The sequence below is a fragment of the Lichtheimia ornata genome, assembly GCF_029851405.1.
Source record: "Lichtheimia ornata isolate CBS 291.66 chromosome Unknown scaffold00069, whole genome shotgun sequence".
NCBI classification, from domain to species: domain Eukaryota; kingdom Fungi; phylum Mucoromycota; class Mucoromycetes; order Mucorales; family Lichtheimiaceae; genus Lichtheimia; species Lichtheimia ornata.
This window is the reverse complement of record NW_026695389.1, coordinates 89726-109296: the sequence shown is the minus strand read 5'-3', so window position 1 is coordinate 109296 and position 19571 is coordinate 89726. Positions and strand designations below refer to the sequence as shown.

The window sequence follows — 19571 nt, the reverse complement described above, 5'->3', positions numbered from 1 at the left end:
GCAATGAAGATTTGTTTTTATTGTAGTTAATGTTGACGCCGCCTTGATCCTTTGGATTTCCCTTTTGCTTTTTTGCCACGCGGTTTCGAGCTGGTCGAGTCGTCAATGGCTGAATTATCATCCTTGCCAGTAGTCTCATTTTCATTATCTATCCTTGGTTGAGATTCGTCAAATTCTAGCTGTGGATTGGTTGTATCTGATCCTGTTTGAGACATATGCCCTCCATCAGCTTGTGCTTCTTGTGCTTCTGTAGCTGTTGTTTTCTCATCCTCCTGATTGCGTGATTGGTTGTCATTGTCATTGTCATCATTACTCGTTAACATGTTGTTTGCCAGATCTTTGTCGTTGCTACTCGAGTCAACTGATACTGACGTATCGTCGTTCTCCTTGCCCTCTTCTTCCGGTTCGTGAGCACTGGCACTGTTATCGACATTTTCCTCCGTAGTATCATTTTCTGCCGTTGACCCAATCTGCTCGTCGGATTTTAAATCGAACAACGCTTCGAGATCTTTGTCGTTGATATCACTTTCATGCTGGATATCGACATAGATGCCGCTGAAAAGACAATCACGTAGAAATGGTACACAACAACGAACATACGCCAATACAAATGAACGCACCGATGTCATCTCGTGTGGTATTGTAGATTCAGCGTTGTCCACGTATTGCTTCAGCGCACTCCCGATTTCCAAAAAGCAGGCATCCAGGTGGCTAGATACAGGCTGAAGAAGACTGACGGCTGGAAGAAGTCGTAATGCATTGAAGGCTGACAAGATGGCATTGGTAAAAACAGCTAATGGTGGATAGTCAACGAGAAGCATTGGTGGCTGATGTGAATGAGTATTGCTGTGTTCGTTGTCTGCTATCTGTTGCTGTTGCTGGTATGTCGTATAGCGATTTGTCAGCATCCATGTATTAGGAGGAGCTTTATTGGTGGTGATGATAGTAACAAGCTCCTCAGTTGCTTTGTCGACTGTTTTCAGAATAAGCGGGCGCACCGTGTCTTCAAAGACGTGTACGTAGAGATGTCGAAAGTCGATACCAACACGGCCGAGTGACATACCACAGTACTGTAGCTGAGTGAGTAAGGATGCCAATGCAGAAGTATCCGTAATCTTTGGTAGTTCGGTGGTGAGTAGAGTGTGGATGGTGTTCAATAAATGAATCATGTAGTCAGATAGAATCAGGATACTTTGTTGCTCTTGTTGTGAAAAGATAGACATGTACTGCGTGGCGATCTCAAACATTTGCTCCCGCATCACATCGATGTATCGTTTAACATATTCGAATGCCTCTTCGTGCTCGTTGGATGATTTGCCACGTTTGATGCGTTCCAAGCGTTGAGTCAAATAATCGTGACGACATCTCAAGAACACCATACGTAGCTCGATCTCCGAATCGAATGCATCCATACGACGTAAATGGCCCATGACATTCATGGCTGCTGCCAACTTGATAGGTCTTTGTAAATGGGACACAAGCTGTAAGAGCATCAAATCAACAGATGCTTGTACTTGTCGTTGAATGCTTTGAACAATGGGTAGCGGATAGCGTACAAGCAGTAATCGAACATGAGAAGCAAGATCCATAGCCTCTGAGTAATATCCATTCCATACACATGTCTCCATGAGTTGAGGTATCTCCAACAAGTCCACAAGCACGTTTTGTTGTTCAATAACTCGTGTAATCTTGTTTCGTTCCTCGACAATCTCACCGGCGATATCGCTAAATGACTGACATGCTTCCTGCAATCCAGGCACGCTCGTAACAAATCCATCCAAATGACTCTGCAACTCGTCGAGCGTTGAAGAAACCTGATGTCGGCACGTATTCGCATGAATGAACGCTGGATAATCATGAAAAGCGAGTTGTTGCGCGTCCTTTTGTAAGCTTTCTCGTTCGACTCGTAAATCGGAAGGCTCATGCAACAGCTCATCTAGCGACAAGGACGTCAACCGCGTAAGGTAATCTCGCGTCCATTTTGAGTTGTGTACAGTGATACGCTGCTTATCTTCCCATGTTTCATCAAGTAGGTGTAGCAGTGCTTCATTCCCATCGAGATCTGTCATGGTCGTTATGTGTGCGTGTTGTCAAGGGTGACCCAACCAGTTGAAGAAAGCACATCAATGCTTCGGACCCTGGATATTGCTATAGCATTTTGGCCAATCCAATGCATACAGCTGAGCTTGAATGTGCGATCAACCAACCAACACGCGAACTTACTCTTTTTTTTCGCGACCATGCTCAAACGACCCGTGCCCAGAAGTCAGGACGACGACAGATCAGCGAAGCGTACAAAGACACAGACATCACTATGGAAAACAGCATTCGAACGCGGCAGGACATGCTTTGCTGATGCACTTTATGAGGACGCCATTGCTGAATTCTCGTCTGCGATCGACTGTAACCAGAATATTACACTGTATGATTGTCGTGCAGCAGCCTTTGAGAAAGTTGGCCAGTATGCCAAAGCATTGGAGGATGCTATGACCATGATAAAAATGGCTCCCGACCAATCGAAAGGATATCTTCGCGCAGGCAAAGTTCTTGTGATTCAGGAACGATTTTCCAAGGCGATCGCAGTGTACAACCGTGCTCTAAAATATGTCAACAAATCCGATTCTCGATATGCAATGTTGGAGACAATGCGGGAACGTGCAAAGACATCAATGAAGCAGCGTAGCAAGGAGAATGATTTCACAAAGATACTTCCATACGACATTCTTCACACCATCTTTGCTCAAGTATCGTTTGATCGACGTATCCAATGCATGGCAGTTTGTCAATCCTGGCGTAATTTCCTCAAATCTTGGTTTGGCATGTGGTGTCGTCTCCATTTCACATCAGCCATGTCAGTCTATGCGATCAAACAATATATGAGTTACACGACCGGCAGATATGTACGGCAGCTATGCATTACAGGCCAAAAGAAATCAAGAATGAACACCATATTGCAATTGGGTATTGATCGTGATTGCCATTATATTCAAAACCTTGGTAAGCCATCGTTTTGCTTCCTATTTCACAAAGCTAACTAGCCATCTTTTTAGAAATCGTGGATTGTCAAATTCCCGTAACACTGTTTTTGCGATTTTTACGATTGATGGGCAAGGAATTACGGTCCCTAAAGCTGGTTGATACGGGCTTATCTCTCAATGTTGTCGTCGAACATGTGTTCCCGTTGTGTCCTGGAATTACACAGCTCATTTACCACGACGCACATCCATCAGAAGGAATCCAGCTCGACAAACAGCTTGCCCTCACGCATCTAAGTCTTTCAGGTCCTTCCAATGAGATACAGAAACACATGATACGCCATTGTCCGCAATTGATTTGCTTATCACTCTATTCATCACAACATGACGACATTTTAACGCTGGCGTTGAGGGATTGTCCAAATCTCATCGAATTCAGCATTGCGAAGCGAACGGAGTATTGGGAGACTCGTGATGAGAACAAGCCATCAAAAGGATTACAGCAACTTGCATTTCCAAGCCATAGTGAGGTTTCAGAGAGATCATTGATTTCTGCCATCGAGGTGCATCATGGCACTTTGGAGGTGATCGACATTCGTGGGTGTTACAGCTGGTCGACTAGTGCAACAAGTCGACTGATATCACGTCCACTGAAGCGATTACGAGAACTTTATATTCAATCCACAGCGGCATTTTCGGAAACCCAGTTATGTGAATTGATAAGAAACACAACAACTCTTGAAACGGTGCACATGCAATCCATGCCATCGGTGACTAATGCGGTGTTAGAAGCGCTGGCTGAACAACCATTCCTGCGCAGGATCGATCTATCCAATTGTCCCAATGTTACTGGGTTGGGCATCCGCCAACTATTGCATGACAAGCGTATGATACGACGACTGGTGATCAATAACTGCAGCAATATTCGACCCGATGCTGTGTCTTTGGCTCGTGAAAAGCTCGGACGTAACGCAGTGGAATTCAAATTCGAATAGCCTTTGTGACTTGTATCCATGATTCAACCTTACACAAATCTGAGATCCTCCGTTGCTTTCTTTTTCCCTCCTTCCCCCCATTGTAACCTTGATAATATAAACAATGGTGGGATCATCCACTTCACATACTGAATCCACACCTCTCTTGAACGACGATACTTCAGCACATAAACACACATACAATGCTGACGATTCCGATCATATCAGTGTCACTTCATCCTCTTCTGCGTCCTCAACTGAGGCGGGCAGCCAAAACAAGGGAGAAGCTATTGTTGCTCGTCGACTCAAAGGTGCCCACTTGTTTGTGATATTAACAGGGTACTATAAACAACAAACATAAGCAATACATCATGTCTAACTTTGTAATATCATTATAGCCTATGGACGGGTGTTTTCTTATCGTCATTGGATGCAAGCATTGTGGCCACTATTTACCCACAGATTGGTACGGAGTTCAAGAGGTATTTGATGCTTGTGTTGAAATTCTGTGCCTGATATTTGTGATCTGATCCAACGCTCTTCGTATTCAGATCAAATGAAATTATATGGGTGGCTACATCTTATATGTTAAGTTATACTGCGTTGCAGCCTTTATGTAAGTGTCCTTTTCTGGATCAAATGATGAGGTCGTACAAAGCTTTTAATTCTCTCACATCAGATGGCCGAATCTCGGACGCTTTTGGTCGCAAGTCTGCGTTGTTATTCGCCGCCGTCATATTCTTTATTGGTTCATTCTTATGTGGTGCTGCGAATAGTTTGTGGTCGTTGGTAATCGCTCGTGGTATTGCAGGCATTGGAGGAGGTGGTTTGAATACCGTAAGTTATTATCAGCCGAAAATGAAGAAATTCACTGACTGACAAAGAAAAATTCAGATGAGCTCGGTGATTACGAGTGACATGGTACCACTCCGAGAACGCGGGAAATATCAAGGTTATGCAAACATTGCGTATGGTGTAAGTGAAAAAGAGCGCCTTGTATTGTCATCAAGTCTTGTTAACACATCATGATAGCTTGGATCAATTACTGGTGCACCATTGGGAGGATTTATTACTGACACAGTGGGATGGCGATATTGCTTTTATATCAACTTGCCTCTACTAGTGATCTCTTTGTATGTTGCGACATGTTTGCTGACAAATTACAATCTTGAGGAGCAAGATGATGATCTTTCAACGTGGGAACGCTGCAAAAATATTGATTATCTTGGTGCATGCACTATTGTCACTGCCGTTGTATGCTTCATGGTTGCCACCTCACTCGGAGGCAACTCCCTTCCATGGTCGGATCCAATTGTTGTGGGATGCTTGGTTGCTTTTCTGGTGATGACTATTGTATTTTGTGTGGTAGAGGCCAAAGTTGCATCCAATCCTCTGATGCCCTGGCACATCATCTCAAGTCGCACACCATTTTCATGCTCGTTGGTCAATTTTTTCGGCGTCATGGGCAGTTTTGGCATGACCTATACCACCCCTTTGTTCTTCCAGGTAACGTAGCTGGATGAAGGGTGACACGAATGTGGCATGGCTAATATCAATTAACTTAAAGGGTCTCTTGGGCTACTCCCCTTCGGAAGCTGGCTTATTCTTTTTGCCAAAAGTAGCTGCCATGTCTGCGGGATCATTAGCAGCAGGCTTCTACATGTCCCACACTGGTGAATATAAACGATTTATAATCACAGCATCTTCTCTTGCCTGTGTTTCCATGGTGTGTTATTCCTTGTGGCATCCTGGTAGTTCGTTCTTCTTCATTATTCCCACGTTGCTGCTTGATGGGTTCTCTTCAGGCTGTATCATAACAGCTGCTTTGGTGGCGATGCTTTCATGCGTCCCTCAGCATGGTAAGTGCCGGTGTCAGGTATTTTTGGACAAGATTCATTTGTGATTGACCAAGCATCATACACTGTAGAAATGGCTACTATCACATCTATGTCATATCTCTTCCGTTCTACAGGTGGTGTTATCGGTATTTCTGGAACATCGGCTATATTCCAAGGAGTGGTAAAGGACATTCTCGTTGAAAAGATCAAAGGACCTGATGCAGAAAAGGTATTTATTGTTCACGTGAACTGCTGACTACCTATGATCATGATTTTAACCGAAGTACGGCTAGATTATTGATATCGCTCGCAAATCCATGACTGAGATTCGTGATTTGTTACCCGATGATGCTTTGAATACTGTACTTGACGCATACCAGACTGCCATCAAGGATGCCTTTTTATTCTGCGTTGGTGTTTCGATTCTGGGGTTGTTGTCGAGCGTCTTTATAAGACAATACCAGCTGGACAACAAAGTTAGAAAATAGAATGATACCTCTTTTTAGCAATAACAATGGGAATTATCGATTCATGAAAGGGTTTTGGGAAGCTTTGGGAGAAGGTGAACGTGTGTATGTGTATCTTATGGAAAGCACGTGATGTGTTTTAAGTTTAGTGGCTATGAATGCGTATATGCTGCCATTCGAAAGAGGACTCATACAGTTGTTTGCTTGTCTACTATTGGCATGGGATTAACATGACCGTAACAATTCTTGATAATGTATTACTTCCTATCTAAGAGATGCTTATAGGTGAGTCCACCAACACCACGTTTCAACTCGCGATCGCAACAACATTCAATAATATCAGACATTGGCACTGGTGTATATACGCGGTAAACGTGGAAATAGTCTAAGATGACGTGACATCACACAATGTCGCTTATTCTATCAAATTGTTGAAGGGGATTACAGTGTACATAAAACACAGTCTAAGATTGGGAATGTCGGTCTACTATTGAACTACATGGTGGTGGTAGGTGAAGATGTTGTGAGTAGAAGCTACCATATCAACTTTGTAAGGGTCCATCGGATAAGCTTGGGGTGTGGGTGGATTGTATTCTCCTGACGAGTTGGAGGAACAAGCTGAACTGGACGAAGGCGGTGGGGATTGTAATAAACTTGCTTCCAACAAAGGACGTGGATGACAATCGTTATATACTTTTGCAGCAATGTCATAATCATCGAGATCACCCCATCCATCGACATAATCACACAAGCTATGTACCAACGATTGGCTGAGCGGAAGACTCTTGAAACCGGATGATATCAATGGTGCTGATTTTTTGTTCCGTGGCTTGCTAGTGGCATGAGCAGCAAGGGACAGAGATTGTGATTGTGATACTTGGTTGGTCTTTGCACCAAAAGAAAAGGTAGCACGACTATCTTTAAAGAATAATAAATCCTTTATGCGAATACGTAGCTCAGGAAGCGAGATACGTCTGGATGGGTCAAGGCAAAAGATGCGTGATAGAAGCACTGCAAAATCTTCAGAGATACGAGGTAGAGTTGCCACGAAGAACGACGGCTTGGGCCTTTTCATATACCGCTGGAAGGTAGGATCTATAAAGGACGCCTGGCGCCAAGGATTACGGCCGGTTGCCATATTAACCAAGATTACACCCAAGCTCCAAACATCGTTCTGCCTCGTGCTATATCCCTTGTTGATGGTATGGCCTTGACACTCGGGTGAAAAATAAAAGGTTGATCCGCAACCAAATCCAGCCGATACAAGTTGGGTTGTAGCCAGGCCAAAATCAGCAAGCTTGACACGCCATTGTGGAAACACAAGAATATTTTCAGGCTTGAGATCACGATGAGCAACGCCTTGTTCATGACAATGTTGTACAGCATCGATGAGTTGAAGGAATATGTATCGTATCGCTTCCTCATTGCCCATAATGCCTTGTTGTCGGGTGATGGCAGTGAAAAGATCCCCTCCAGGAGCATACTCAAGTACGAGATAAATGCGATTATCTCTTTCTTCATGGACCACCTTTTCCAGTTTCAGAATACCTGAGTGCCCAGACACACGGCAATGTAATTGGATTTCGTTATCGTTTGAAGTGTGCCGTGTGATTAATTTTATCGCATATCGTCGGCTGCTGGGAACATGCACTCCAAGGTATACAACGCCGTATGCACCGATGCCGAGAACAGACACCAGTTGAATAGACTTTTTATCTATAAAGGTGTTCACTAGATTATATGGATCGAGTGGATGAGTCATGATGCTTAGAGAAAATAATTAACGAAAGGCTTGATCTTGAGCTCTTTATAAATTGTGGTATCGTCGCTTAGCATTGCAAACTTATCGCTGAAAACAAGAGCGCGTGGACTCCCTTTGGACTCCTGGAATATCCTTGATGGTGAACCTCCCTGGAAAATAACGTGTCCCTTATTGTTCCGATCCAGCGAGTAAATTTTTCTCAAGCCAAGTCGATCGATAATTAATGGCAGGAACTTATCATGCATATATAGGTACGGAACAACCTATAACCTATGCATTGCTCATAAGCAGCTATAATATAGGTTTTTGTAATACAGAACTACTCAAGTGATGGCATGGATTCACCACGCGATATTGGTTTTTACCCCCTCCCTTTTTGCATGTTCCTTGGTTCTCCTCAATTCGTGGCATCAAAGACCTACACGCACAAACCCATTCGACTGCTGTATTTCCTTTCTATTCCATGGTGCATCTCCTATCAAGAACTTTATTCTTATTGTACCCATAGGTAACATTACAAGAGACAGAATGCTTTGTGAGTGATAAACTATTATTGCTACAGCGCTTTAGTCATTCAGCATTTATAGCATTGTTTAAAAAGTTACAAGCATCATATCTCGACAATTGAATCTAAAGATAAGTCATCCAGAGTAAGAGATGAAGTGGCGAGAGCATAGCTATGACCACGTTTTGTTTGTGGTGGAAGGGGCATTAGCATAGCTTTATGGAGCAAGCTGGTGGAAATAGACAACGCAACGTGCTTCTACAACGTGATGGATGTTCCTTATCCACGTAAGGGGTATCCTTGCATCGTGTCGCAGCACGCTTAGCATGCAGGGTATCTGTCACTTTGCTTGATGGTATCTTGAGGGACATTAGACTATGCGATGCGTCCCCATGCATGCCGGGTTCCCTTTAATAATGTGAGTCAAGAATGCTATTGCGGTGTCACGATCCATGGAATAGATACAAGCTCAAACATCATTTACAAAACAGAACATTGTTTACACAAACATAATATATTTACAAAAGTCTACCAGTATTGTTGCTTTTCTTGACCATTCATGGCAGTGTTGTTTGATGTTTGTTGCTGTTGCAAATAGATATTCCATTCCTCCAAATCAAACGAAGTCGGAATACCCCAAAACGCAGTACCAAGGGGATCGTATGCACCTGGCTGTTGTTGATCTTGTTGTTGCTGTAGTGGTGGTTGTTGCGCAGACAAAGGTATTGTTTGTGATTGTTGTGGTTCAGTTGTTTGGGGGTTAAAGCTGCGAGGAGGTGATTCAACAGGACGTGGGGGTGATTGACCATCAAGAGCAGAATAATAGTTGCTGTATTTCTCATCCATGCCTTCGTGTATGTGTTGTTCAGATTCCATGATGGGTGAATTAGGCACTGCAATGGAGGCGGGCGCCACTTGTAACTTTGACTCTGAAGCTTTCCTGCTATAGCTATCATCAATGCCACTGAGATTGATTTCACGAAGACCAGCAAGTTCGCCAAGGATATTGCAATGTCGAGCTGATGTAATCCACGTTTTTTCCATCTCATCCATAGCTCGCATCAGCTTGTTGATACTAATCTTGGCCTCAAATGCAAACATGCTATCCGTGGATTGTGCATTGTAGATAAAGATAACACCAGCCGTGAACATGAAATAGAGCGTATAATTGTTGACGCTTGTGAGACGTCCTTCAGCAAGCAATGATTCTGCAATATCGAGGATCTTGTTGGCAGCAAATGTACAAATCGATGCAGAGGGATAAACAGATGGTGCAATGTTTTGTGTTGAACCTGGAATGAATGGTCGATGCAATAATATCAGTGTTGTGTAAAAGAGCATGTGCAGCTGACAAGTCTCCAACGCCGGCGCTGGTGCAGTTTCTGCTAATCGAGTGTTGGGAGGACGATAGCGTAGTGAAGGTGGTAATTTGGCCATCCACTGGTTGAGTGCTCGATCCAATGTTGAAATAACGCTATCCGGAGTAGCCATCACTGAGAGTTGTTTTCTTCCTTTGACCATGTACAAATCACGCAATATATCTCCCAAAATCTCGCAAAGTCGAATCAATTGAGTAAAGTTCTCCATAATGCGTGGTGTTCGACCGATATCGTCTTCGTCATTCTCAGTCGGATATGGTGTATCATAATCACGCTCATCGATCATTGGTGAACGGCCATGCATTGCACATGTAAGTCGATCAATGACAAAGCTATTTGGGAATGACGTTAATAATGAATTTTACATGTTGGATCATTCCAAACTTACCAGCAAAAGAATGTTCGTTTACGTTCTTGTTTCTCCTCTTCAGATAAATTCCATGTGTCACAATTCCTGTGCAATCCCAGATTTTGTGCCATGCGGAATGCCTAATTGGATCTCAGTAAGCTTATATGCAAAACACCATTCATCCACTTACCATGCCACTATAGATCCATCCTCGAGTAGGTCTTAATGCACCATTTTGATGACTGCTCATAAGTAACAGGGATTGCACCGTCGATATGCGAAAGTTATTGAATTCAAGGTCAAGAAGTAGCCGAGCACGTTCGAAAAAGACTTCGCCTGCTGTATCGGGTTGATCAGGATCTGTACGCACACGAGAGTCGGATGAGACACGTGATGCAACTGCATATATTGCATTTAACAGCAAAGGTGATGGCGGGTTACTCTTGTCGTTGAGCGAGCGCATGAACTTTTTCTTGTGTAGCAACGGTATGAGGGGATAGAAATACTTGAAATACAAATCAAGCAGATGATTGGAAAGATCTTCAGGGGGCATCTCAAAAGGATCCACTCTAATCCCACCAGCAGCTGCTTCTTGTCCACCAGAGCTAAATTGAAATGAACCATTGTGGAAGTTCTTGCTGCCTTGAAGCATATAGAATCCCGATGATCTGCCATAATATCGCAATTGGCCACTTTCATCAATAGATACATTGCACATGTTGTCGTTAACTGAATCCACTGTTGCCATCTTGCCAGGATCATTGTGATGTCGGTGCATCTCCTCCACGTTGCGCATATCAGCCGGCTCCTCAAAACCAGCAATCATTGCCCGTTGCATAGGTCGAGGTCGTACAAGTTCTCCATATGCCGTTTCTAAGGGTGCATTCAATTCGTTCATAACAGCTTGAAATCTTGGATCGCCCTCTTGCACTATACTGCCTAATAGTGCTTCCAATCGATGTAATCGTCCTTCAATGGCTTCAATGTATCCTTTGGGAGGCCCACGCTATAATAGTTCTTTAGTAACCTATCCCAAAAACATTATCTACCTCTCTTTACCTTTCGAGTAGACTCCTTGTACGTGCATTGAATCTGCAAAGCGACACAATTGCCACACAGAGGCAACGCCCCGTCACATTTCACTTTTTTTCGTCTGCATTGTTCACTAAAGGACGATCAGAAACTGTGGCTATTTCGTTGAAAGGGTCTGTGACTCACCAAGCTTTGCTGACACGTTGTCGTTTAGAACCAGAAGGATCGTCAGGCATTTGGGGTCGTAGTTTTATGGGAAAGAGCGTAAAGAAAGAGTTGCGGACTAACTTACATCCTGGAACTGGAGTCAGCTGCACCTCCAAAATCCAAGGCGCTTTCTTATTGGTGGAAACAACCCCCTCAAAGCCGTCTCACGGTTTCGAATGCTGAAACTCCCATAATCTACTGTAGGCAGATGTTAATAAAAACTTCCTTGATAAATCAGCTAAGAGAATTTGTGTGTGGAAGTGGTGGATCGCAATCCAAGTCTACTAGCTAATATCGGTATTCTGAAGCATACCAAAATACAGATGATGATGTTTCTATCTTATTATTCATGGGACAGATTTTCTATGAAATGAAGGAAAGAAATTTATGAAAACATGATAGTACACTAGTAATGATAAATGTCTGGTTGGGATGAATATGATATGATACATTGGGCATCCTACTATGAGACTATGCCGGATTTCCGTAGGTAGGAGAGGTGAATGTGATCTGTTAGCACGTCATATAGAAGCACGTGACTTTTGGGTGATGATCGAAATTGGGCCTCAGTTACTTTCGCTTCTTCACTTAACCCACTGCCAGTGTCAAAACGCTTCTACCACCATGAGTACGTGTCCATGTCAAATCTACTTTAGACGATAAAGCAATTCTCATCAGCACCGAGTTGCCACCGAGATATCTTTTGTCGTCAACATAAAGTGCCACTGTCATTGAGACTTACTATCGTTTCATGCCACTAGATCAATCGGAAAGCGTCACTCTTAAGCTCAGTGATTTGACAAGACCAAACGGTACGATACGCTGGGTATATCTATTCATGATGAACTTGGGCTTATAAGACTCCATAGATAACCCCCAGTGGCCTGGCAATCCAAGTATGGTCTTAATTTTCATGCCATCTTGCTTCTTCCACTAACATTGCTGTAGCCCCTACGGTTCGTTTGGCTGACCTTACATCAGGTATCATCGAACACTTTTCACACATGCAAAGGTATTTTGATTAATATGATCTTCTTGATATAGAACATGGACGTGGATTGTTGGACAGCAGCTTTCCTGTCAATGTCGTAGTTGGAGGTGTGCGTCAGAGATCATCGCCGCTGGATTCGGTAAAATCATTTGAAGAACTTGGCCTGTAAGTATTCTGAATAGGGTTGATGATGGATGATTAAGGGTCTATTGTTTAAATAGTAAGAACGAACTCCTCCAAGGTCTTTATGGCATGGGCTTTTCCAAACCTTCAAAGATTCAAGAAACTGCTCTTCCATTGCTTTTACAAGAGCCGTAAGTGGATAGTATATAGTCAAACATTCTCGACTGAAATATCTATTCTAGCCCAAAAAACATGATTGGTCAATCCCAGAGTGGAACAGGTACAGCAAGTTAAGGAAAAGGGGATGTAGCTGGATATGGGTCTAATTAAGCAAACTAGGCAAAACGGCTGCTTTTTCTTTAAACATTCTCAACCGCATTGATCCCCATATTTTCAAACCACAGGTAGGATTGATGTTACATGATCGATAGCAAAAGATGATTTCACTCACACCCTACTATGCATCCTAGGCCATCATCCTGTCGCCATCACGCGAACTCGCTAGTCAGACCGTGAATGTGATTCAGGAAATGGGGAAATATACCAACATCACAACATGTCTTGTTGTCAAGGGTGGTAGCCACAGGGGAAGAACCATCAATGAGCACGTGATCGTCGGGACTCCAGGATCGGTGATGGACTCAATCCGCAGACGGCAATTAACCACTAATGGCATCAAGGTCTTTGTGCTCGATGAAGCAGACAATATGCTTGATCAGGATGGATTAGGAGACCAAAGCATTCGGATCAAAGGGTAACTTGATGGGACGCATACAATGGAATTAGGGTCATTGAAATTGTTCCTTTCTTTTAGAATGCTTGAGAGCCAGCCCCAAATTGTCCTATTTTCTGCTACCTTTCCTGATAACGTCCGTCGCTTTGCACCGCGTTTCGCTCCTGATGCCTATGAGATTTCTCTTCGCAGGGAGGAGTTGAGCGTCGACTCCATCAAGCAATTTTACATGGATTGTCGGGATGAAGAGCACAAATATGAAGTGCTTTGTAACTTATATGATCTCTTGACCGTAAGCCAAAGCATTATCTTTTGTCGAGTAAGTGTTCTACATGTCACCGAAACAACACAATAACTGATTTCCACTTTCAATAAGCGTCGTGATACTGCGGATGAGATTGCGAGAAGAATGTCGGAACAAGGACATGCTGTGCTTTCATTACATGGCATGATGTCTCCTGAGGAGCGTGATCAAGTGATGGACCATTTTCGACGTGGCGAATCCAAGGTCCTCATTACTACCAATGTGGTGTCTCGTGGTATTGATATCATGCAAGTCAGCCTTGTTGTCAATTATGATATGCCGTTGGATGTCAACCACAACCCCGATCCTGAAACATATTTGCATCGTGTGGGAAGAACAGGTCGTTTTGGTCGTACAGGTGTCAGCATCAACTTTGTCCATGATCGTACGAGTTGGCAACACATGCGGGCTATCGAGGAACACTTTCAGAAACAAATCACCATGGTGCCAACGGATGATTGGGAGGAGGTAGAGAAAATATTAAAACCAGTGTTGTAATTCTAGTGTCATCCTATTCTTCCCATCAAAACAAAAAGTTCATTGTATATTGCACCTTTATAAACCATCAAGCTTGTGGTCTAATATCAAGTGAACAATCAATTTCAAATGCTAATCCAAGCGTGAAATTTTATTGGCTGATGTTGATACTGCGGTGAGAGGAGCGTCCTCATTCATCCTCTTCTCCAACTTTTTCTTTTCTTACTGCACTCAACGATCATGGCACGCAAACGAGATTTAGAGGCAACAACGACTGATCATACCGATACCACACTCAACGAAGCCAATCCCAGCAAAAAACGCAAACACAACAATCTCGATTCAACTGTTTTGAAGACCAAAAAGAAGCACAAAAAGCATAAAGAGCACAAACACAAGAAGGACAAAGAACGCAAGAAGGAGCACAAGAAGGAGCACAAGAAAGAACACAAAAAGAAGAATAAGAAGGAAAAGAAGAAGAAAAAGAGCAAATCGAGCGAGAAAGATGTTACCTACAACAAAGTCGAGACGTCAACGACAACCAGAGGCACCACGACGGCAACCAAATCATCATCATCAACAAAAAAAGATCGTCCCAAGGCTAAGCTTTTCAACAGTCGTCTTCGACATATCCCGACTCGTGATTCTGATGATGAGAACGTGGATAAAGTATCGCTATACAGAACGAGAATTATCGCCGAGATTCCCAAGGTTCAGCGTGACTTTTTCATTTCAGACTCGGATTCTGACTCTGACGAAGATACCGAATTGAACATCGGCGTTGAACCAGAATTGGAATGGCATAAGCGTTACCTTGGCATAACAGAGGTCAGGGAGAAACGGCTTGAATGGACGACAGTGGAGAATGGCATCTGGAATGTGCAGGAACGAATTCGACTAGAAAAACGGGTGAAGAGAGTCTCAAGGGTAAATGAAAATGGTGTGGATAACAACAACATGATATTGATTGACGGAGATCTTTAGAGCATGGGTATGGATCTGAAAGCCTTTCGAGAGCACGTGCTTTTTGAGCGACCTAGCGAGCATTTAAAGATGTGGTGGGAGATAGGTAAATATATGCAGTAACCGGATACAATTTGGGATGCGAAAACTAAAAAGTAACATCATTCTAAACCCACAGCAAAACCGTTTCCTAAACGAGATTTGAATGCAATTGTGGACAAAGTACGCACAGCGTATGCTGCCAACAAGTATGCTGGAAGGTGGACCAAAGAGGAAGATGAAAAATTAAGGGAGTACGTGTTAAGTGAGACAAGGTTTGAAAAAAGGCTCATGCTAACATGAATCAGGTTGATGAGGGACGGAGAACGTTATTCAAGCATGGTAGCCCATTTTCCCAAACGTGATCGAAGCGCTATCCAATTCAGGTGGTATCAATTGGAGACCCAAGATCAAGCAGCTGGTAAGCATGAACACTATTTTATTTCAGCATCAGAGAATTAATGTTTTTATGTATATACAGCAAATCTCGTGAAAAGCGGCAGATGGTCGGATGATGAAGTAAAGCAGCTTTATAATGCTGTGAAGAAGTATGAAATGGAGCACCCTGATAAGCGGATCGATTGGAAAGTTATAGCGGCAGAGCTCGGTGGAATGCGATCAGTAACTCAATTGCGTCACAAGTGGTAAGTCGTCTTTAACCCCACTCATTGAGGTTGATCTTCTGATTTGATTGCATTAGGGGTAAAGTGTGTGAAATGCTGGAGAAATCTCAGGGAAATATAAAGTCTCAGCCGTTTACTATCAAAGATAAACTCGATCTCTTTGAAAGGTATGTATCTATATTTGGGGGTTTGCCAGAGTAGTATTCTCAACTATGATCCTATTATAGAATGCAAGCCAAAGGCTGGAAGAAAGAGGAGGATATCAAATTCGTTGAGCTTGCAACAGCAAAAATGTAAGTTCCCATATACGATTCTATCATCTTGTCATCTTACCAGGTTTTTTTTTGGGTGTGGTGGCGGCTTTAGGACGAAGTTGCAAGCAAGAGGTATTTATCTCGCTAACCGGTTGTCGATACCAGGGTTTAAAACGCTTCCTTATCCAGGTATCTATAGTACCATCGCTGGATAAAACATCAAGATATGCTAACGTTGGAAATCATAGAAATCATTTCGAAGCTAGTTGAAACGAGGCGAGCCATGGTTGCAAGCATGGAAGAATAATCATTACAAGAAGCCAGGTTATTGACAACAAAACATTCTTTCAGAATCCCACTATCATTAGCTTATTAGGAAATACTTCCCTTGATATGATCACCTTCTATAACCAGGATATGTACTTGCCTTGCGCTTTCTTTAAAACATCGGTGTTTGAAGCTTCCTATCTTTGCGCTAATACCAATTACCACGTTTTTGACGATTGCAATTGGGCCCATCTTTCCTCAGAGAGTGCCAGAGCATTTTATGTCACTGCTGATGGCGTGGATAAAGATATTACTTTTGGGATACCGGGAACTAAACCACGGGGACCTGAGGATTGTATTAATTACACATGGCCGAGTGCCAGCTGAGCAACATAATGCGCAAGTATTCATTGGAGCGCCCCAACACTAAATTTGGATGTGGGCTCCCCCTTATTTCTTCTTCTTTATACCATGTCCTCCTCCAACGCATCTACCAACAATGACAATATACCAAAAATGACACTTCGTGATCCGTCAAGTAAGCAAGAAGAATGCAATGTCTTTATTACAGCATCCCAATTTCCTTTCTAGATCAGACGTTAGCTGTTCCAGAGTTTCCTGCCCGAAACGGCCCACAACGACTTGTAGCAGCTGCAACGAAACAACCACGAGGAAGGCAAAAAGTGATATTGGAACCCGGTCACTCACCGCTTGATTGGGCTCGTCTGAAAAGTTCTGGCAAGGATCTTAGGGTACGAAGATCATTTATCATTGAGCTAAGACATGTTACTCATTTGACATGTTTGCAGGGTGTAACGCAGCTTGGACGATATACATTAGAAGATATCAAGCAACACAAGACTGAAGATGATGCATGGACTGCAATCCAGGGCAAAGTGTACAATATAACTCCTTACCTTAAATTCCATCCAGGTGGTGTTAAGGATCTCATGCGTATTGCTGGTCGTGATGGCACAAAGCTCTTCAGTAAGTAAAGGCTCTTCCTCAATATTGATTTGTACTAACGCCATCTCGCAGTGCTTACACACGCTTGGGTCAATGCCGAGTTCATGTTGGATGCATGTCTTGTAGGATTCTTGGTTCCAGGTCGTTAAAAAAGAATACAATATTATCGTGTAGTATCTGTATTTCCACCACCTCCATAGAATAAACGAATCGAGATACTACATCTAAGAGATGTTCATGGGATAAATGTGTAATTGTTGGGAGGGGCCATGCATAAATGGATGGGATGCGTGAATTGCGCTTCTATTGGCGACTTGGCTTTCTTTTTCCTTCATATTTCCATCATGAATCTTATGCATACTTTCTGTACCGAAGTTCTTCGAGCACACAATAACCAAGACTCAGAATACATCCAACGTTTATTCGATCTGCAACAAGATGACCCTGATCACGTTCAATTGCGAAACACGCTCTCACAAGTACGTGGATCCGACAGCTGTATAATGCGATCAACCTCGTTCACCTACTCAACCTCCATCAACGTGAATAGATCCCAGGCTCCGATTGGGAAAGGGTAGTCAACCAATGTCTCAAAGATACGAGTAATGCCCTTGTGAATGCAGTTGTCTGCTATTTCAAGGCGGTTACGGCAGTCAATACGCCTGTTTCGCAACTTTATGATGCCGTTGAAGCGTTTTACAGGTGTGTGTATCCATGTCTCTTTAGCATATAGATCACCAACTAATATAGGAACATAGTGCACTGGTGCCGGTATTCAGCTCATCTGAAGGCGTCTATCTCATGGATTATATCAAATCTTTCTCCTCCCAGCTAGTTGCATTGGCATTTCTTGTGAGTCGTTGTTGTCATGGTAACAAGTTCTTTCGACGTGACTGACATGATTATCCCCATTTTAAAGGTTGATAAGGAACAAAGATTAAGGGGAAAATCAAGAAAATCAAATGGGGCTGCAAGACTCTTATCCAAGGTGTTCAATATCATGCTTGCGGATAGGTAGTGTATTGGTAGATGGTGGCTGGATCGAGTGAAAATGAAAAGCACTCATCCCATATCTTGGTCTTAGGGCGCCATTTTCAGAATCGAAGCGGCAAGGTATCATTCATATTACCAATCTTGCTTTCAAGATCTATACGAAGGTTTGTAACGATCATTTTTTGACCTAATGAACTCTAACATAATCAGCGAATAGCTTGACAATGTCCGATTGTGCCAAACCTTCATATCCAACTTGAGAACGGGTGGTGTGCACGTTACAGATTACTCGATGGCAGAGCAAGTGACATATCGGTATTATATGGGACGCTTCCAATTCTACCAGAATAACTTGAAAAAGGTTGGGGATCTATCCGAAGATAAAAGTTCTATGCGCTTACTGGCTATTTTAGGCAGACGAGCACTTTAGCTTTGCATTTCGACATTGTCCTAGCAAAATGTGGCACAACAAAAGGTAAGGGGATAAAGGAATATAATGCAAGAGATCTTTGTCTCATCAACCTACCTTAGATTGATTTTGGAATTCCTTATACCGACACGAATGATCTTGGGTCGCATGCCGTCCGATGAGCTGCTTCATGAATATCAACTTGCCGATCCATACATGGGTTTAAAATACGCACTTATCAAAGGCGATGTCTACAGCTATATGGGAATCCTGGATCAAAATGTTGAGTACTTCACGCGAACCTTTTCATATCTTGTACTGCGAGGACGTGGTTTGGTACTTGTATGGAGAAGTCTCTTGCGACGAGCGTAAGTATACATGAAAGAGGGCCATACATATCATTCACCTAATGAAATATTGTAATCAAGGTTTATCCTGACACGTTCATCATCCGATGATCTCAAAATGTCGTACAAGACATGCTATGATGCATTACGAATGTCAAGCAGAGATGCAAATATTGACCTATACGATGTCGAGTGCATGTTGGTGTCATTGATTAGTCAGGTAATCCTACTTGATACTTTGAATACAAGGATCTATTAACATTGATCGTTCTTTCAACTAGGGGTATATTCGAGGATATCTGCACCATCAGCAGCAGCGTTTAATATGCAGCAAGGCCAATCCGTTCCCCATGATATCCCAAGTACGCTTATACAAGGAACATTACAATGATGATCTCATGCAACACCATCTCCAAACGGATCAACCTGGAGTACCCCAAGAAATTCTCGATATTATTGAAGATGACAGCGGCTACAATGATGAACAAGAGGAAGAATATGGCATTGAACAAATGGATGACAGCATGATGTATTAAGCCAATCAATGTATTATACCCTGCATCTACACCAAATCTCATTGCGTACATAGTCGAA

The 19571-nt window shown here is 42.9% G+C and overlaps 9 protein-coding genes across 9 annotated transcripts; 6 read left to right on the top strand and 3 right to left on the bottom strand.

Annotated features, from left to right (window-relative positions):
* Positions 1 to 26: 26 nt before the first annotated feature.
* O0I10_010408 (uncharacterized protein) lies at positions 27 to 2069 on the bottom strand (the record flags this gene model as incomplete). The annotated part of the gene is made up of 1 exon (XM_058490389.1): positions 27 to 2069. One exon carries the CDS (start codon positions 2067 to 2069, stop codon positions 27 to 29), a length of 2043 nt encoding a protein of 680 aa, XP_058338873.1.
* Positions 2070 to 2240: 171 nt separating this feature from the next.
* On the top strand, positions 2241 to 3970 carry O0I10_010407 (uncharacterized protein; the record flags this gene model as incomplete). The annotated part of the gene is made up of 2 exons (XM_058490388.1): positions 2241 to 2997; positions 3051 to 3970. 2 exons carry the CDS (start codon positions 2241 to 2243, stop codon positions 3968 to 3970), a joined length of 1677 nt encoding a protein of 558 aa, XP_058338872.1.
* A 103-nt stretch (positions 3971 to 4073) lies between these two features.
* O0I10_010406 (uncharacterized protein) lies at positions 4074 to 6275 on the top strand (the record flags this gene model as incomplete). The annotated part of the gene is made up of 9 exons (XM_058490387.1): positions 4074 to 4288; positions 4348 to 4431; positions 4501 to 4565; positions 4629 to 4786; positions 4844 to 4924; positions 4982 to 5455; positions 5517 to 5808; positions 5877 to 6016; positions 6081 to 6275. The coding sequence occupies 9 exons, from the start codon at positions 4074 to 4076 to the stop codon at positions 6273 to 6275; spliced, it is 1704 nt and encodes a 567-aa protein (XP_058338871.1).
* A 466-nt stretch (positions 6276 to 6741) lies between these two features.
* On the bottom strand, positions 6742 to 8016 carry O0I10_010405 (uncharacterized protein; the record flags this gene model as incomplete). Its single annotated transcript, XM_058490386.1, has 1 exon — positions 6742 to 8016. One exon carries the CDS (start codon positions 8014 to 8016, stop codon positions 6742 to 6744), a length of 1275 nt encoding a protein of 424 aa, XP_058338870.1.
* A 1033-nt stretch (positions 8017 to 9049) lies between these two features.
* O0I10_010404 (uncharacterized protein) lies at positions 9050 to 11517 on the bottom strand (the record flags this gene model as incomplete). Its single annotated transcript, XM_058490385.1, has 5 exons — positions 9050 to 10232; positions 10289 to 10389; positions 10440 to 11255; positions 11309 to 11414; positions 11468 to 11517. The coding sequence occupies 5 exons, from the start codon at positions 11515 to 11517 to the stop codon at positions 9050 to 9052; spliced, it is 2256 nt and encodes a 751-aa protein (XP_058338869.1).
* Positions 11518 to 12239: 722 nt separating this feature from the next.
* Positions 12240 to 14137, top strand: O0I10_010403 (uncharacterized protein; the record flags this gene model as incomplete). Its single annotated transcript, XM_058490384.1, has 10 exons — positions 12240 to 12300; positions 12358 to 12384; positions 12437 to 12469; positions 12533 to 12644; positions 12701 to 12793; positions 12845 to 12882; positions 12942 to 13006; positions 13073 to 13356; positions 13417 to 13654; positions 13712 to 14137. 10 exons carry the CDS (start codon positions 12240 to 12242, stop codon positions 14135 to 14137), a joined length of 1377 nt encoding a protein of 458 aa, XP_058338868.1.
* A 219-nt stretch (positions 14138 to 14356) lies between these two features.
* Positions 14357 to 16302, top strand: O0I10_010402 (uncharacterized protein; the record flags this gene model as incomplete). The annotated part of the gene is made up of 9 exons (XM_058490383.1): positions 14357 to 15043; positions 15101 to 15185; positions 15258 to 15372; positions 15427 to 15539; positions 15600 to 15762; positions 15819 to 15908; positions 15969 to 16034; positions 16108 to 16184; positions 16244 to 16302. The coding sequence occupies 9 exons, from the start codon at positions 14357 to 14359 to the stop codon at positions 16300 to 16302; spliced, it is 1455 nt and encodes a 484-aa protein (XP_058338867.1).
* Positions 16303 to 16733: 431 nt separating this feature from the next.
* Positions 16734 to 17377, top strand: O0I10_010401 (uncharacterized protein; the record flags this gene model as incomplete). The annotated part of the gene is made up of 4 exons (XM_058490382.1): positions 16734 to 16800; positions 16854 to 17014; positions 17072 to 17249; positions 17301 to 17377. 4 exons carry the CDS (start codon positions 16734 to 16736, stop codon positions 17375 to 17377), a joined length of 483 nt encoding a protein of 160 aa, XP_058338866.1.
* Positions 17378 to 17572: 195 nt separating this feature from the next.
* Positions 17573 to 19513, top strand: O0I10_010400 (uncharacterized protein; the record flags this gene model as incomplete). The annotated part of the gene is made up of 10 exons (XM_058490381.1): positions 17573 to 17707; positions 17779 to 17930; positions 17987 to 18080; positions 18148 to 18242; positions 18313 to 18385; positions 18439 to 18582; positions 18635 to 18696; positions 18753 to 18998; positions 19059 to 19197; positions 19259 to 19513. The coding sequence occupies 10 exons, from the start codon at positions 17573 to 17575 to the stop codon at positions 19511 to 19513; spliced, it is 1395 nt and encodes a 464-aa protein (XP_058338865.1).
* Positions 19514 to 19571: the final 58 nt, after the last annotated feature.